The following is a 1926-nucleotide window of genomic DNA, read 5'->3' on the forward strand; positions in this document are numbered from 1 at the left end:
TGCCCCTCCCCCCCCCCCCCCCAGGCTGCAAGGTGCCATTTCCAGTCTTTTTGCTGACAGTGCTGCACAGAATGTGTCATTCTGCACGTATGATGACACCGTTGGGTAAATTCCAAGGACGGGAATCACTGGGTCAGAGGGTGCACACATTTTTAAGTACTGTTCGTCTTATAAACGAGACATGCCTCTGGCTATTCTCTCACTTCCAGCTTTTTCCTGTTACGGTGGCTAAGGCACTGGCCATCAGAGCTGCTCCTCTCCAGGGAATGGGAACTCCCAGCTAAGCTGGGTCAGACTCCTGTGGCTGGCTGGGAGAAGCGGGGACCTGCACGGCCAGGAGTTCAAACGCCCCTTTTGAGACTGAGAGAGGGGGAGTGAACGCTTGCCTTCCATTTTTTTTTTTTTTTAAATATTTTTATTTATTTCTAGGAGAGAGAGAGAGACAGTGTGAGCAGGGGAGGGTCAGAGAGAGAGGGAGACACAGACTCTGAAATAGGCTCCAGGCTCTGAGCTGGCAGTCAGCACAGAGCCTGACACGGGGCTCGAACCCACGAACCGCGAGATCATGACCTAAGAGAAAGTCAGACGCTTAACCAATTAAGCCACCCAGGCGCCCCGCTTGCCTTCCATTTCTGGTAAAGAGAGAGAAGACCCACACCACACTGTCTGAAGGTTCAATAAGATGACACAGACGAATCCTGCCAGCCTGCAGCAGGGAGTGGGAGCCAGTAGCAGAAGGTGAACCTTACGTGAATCTTGCCCTTGACGAAGGTGGTGATATCTTCCTCATTGTCAAAGATGGACAGTGTCTGGAGTAAGTTATTTTCCAGCCATTCCCAGTGCTTTGTGATCTCTTTCCGGGAAGAACCTAGGGGAGGTTTGGTGGAGTAAAGAAGAGGAAAATCATAAAATCACCAGGCCTTACACATAAATTCAGAGACTAAAACAGAAGACCTAATTTGCTATATCCAAAAGACTCCAATCTTCAGGCTGCTTACTCTTTTCCTTCTTAATCTTCATGTATAAGGGCGCCTGGGTGGCTCAGTCAGTTAAGTGCCTGACTTTGGCTCAGGTCATGATCTCGTGCATCAGGCTCTGTGCTGACAGCTCGGAGCCTGGAGCTTGCTTCAGATTCTGTGTCTCCCTCTCTCTCTGCCCCTCCCCTGCTTACACTCTGTCTCTCTCTCCCTCTCTCTCTCTCAAAAATAAATAAACATTAAAAAAAACCCACAACTTTACATATATAATAGTCATGAACATGAAAAACGGTTCAGGCAGAATCGTAGTCATGTGGACGATAAAGCTTCCATCTCCCCCAGCACCAAGGAAGAGTGACCACTAGCTTCCTACGTGCCCTTCCAGAAATAGGTCTATAGCTCTGCGGGTTTGCTTAGTTGTAAAGGTTTCCCTTCTAGATAAAAGGACTTCATGTGGTCTTTGATATACGGGTGACTGACTGGACACTCAGACTTGGCGTGAGTGCCTGCAGTTTCAGGAGGACTCAGGTGTGCACAGACAGCAGCCCGAGGGAGCTGCCTGCAGGACACCAGGCTCCCGGCCGGCCAGCCTTGTGCAGGGCAAGCCAGAGGCTCTCATCTGCTCTCTCTGAAGCCAGAGGCACCCACCCAGGCCTTTGCCTGCAAGCTCCTCCTCCCCATCCCTGCTCTCACCCCAGCCCTGGTCCTGCCCCCTTCGGGAACCCCCATCTGACCCCTGCAGCTCCTGGCTGGCCCTCAGTATCAGCCCTGCCTAGGAGGCGGTCCCTGCCCTCCTCAGGGAGGGTCCTGGAGGGCACAGCAGCTCCAGTGGTAATGGAAAAACTTAGAGAGGTAGTTTTAACGCCATTCCCAAAGGGCAGGACAGCTGTTTTCTCTGTCTCCCCCCCACCCCCCCCCCCCCCCCCCCCCCCCCCCCCCCCCACCCCGG

At 52.9% G+C, this 1926-nt stretch overlaps 1 protein-coding gene across 2 annotated transcripts in view; it reads right to left on the reverse strand.

The window, feature by feature from the left end:
* TBC1D9B (TBC1 domain family member 9B) overlaps window positions 1–1926 on the reverse strand; it is a 100353-nt gene that overhangs the window by 43040 nt on the left and 55387 nt on the right. For both annotated transcript variants that reach the window (XM_077746315.1, XM_077746314.1), the window contains exon 4: window positions 750–868. In XM_077746315.1, the coding sequence (XP_077602441.1) occupies window positions 750–868 (119 nt within the window). The remainder of the gene's footprint in view (window positions 1–749; window positions 869–1926) is intronic.

The sequence above is a fragment of the Crocuta crocuta genome, unplaced genomic scaffold, assembly GCF_008692635.1.
Source record: "Crocuta crocuta isolate KB4526 unplaced genomic scaffold, BGI_CrCroc_1.0 scaffold218, whole genome shotgun sequence".
In the NCBI taxonomy this organism is placed as follows: Eukaryota; Metazoa; Chordata; class Mammalia; order Carnivora; family Hyaenidae; genus Crocuta; species Crocuta crocuta.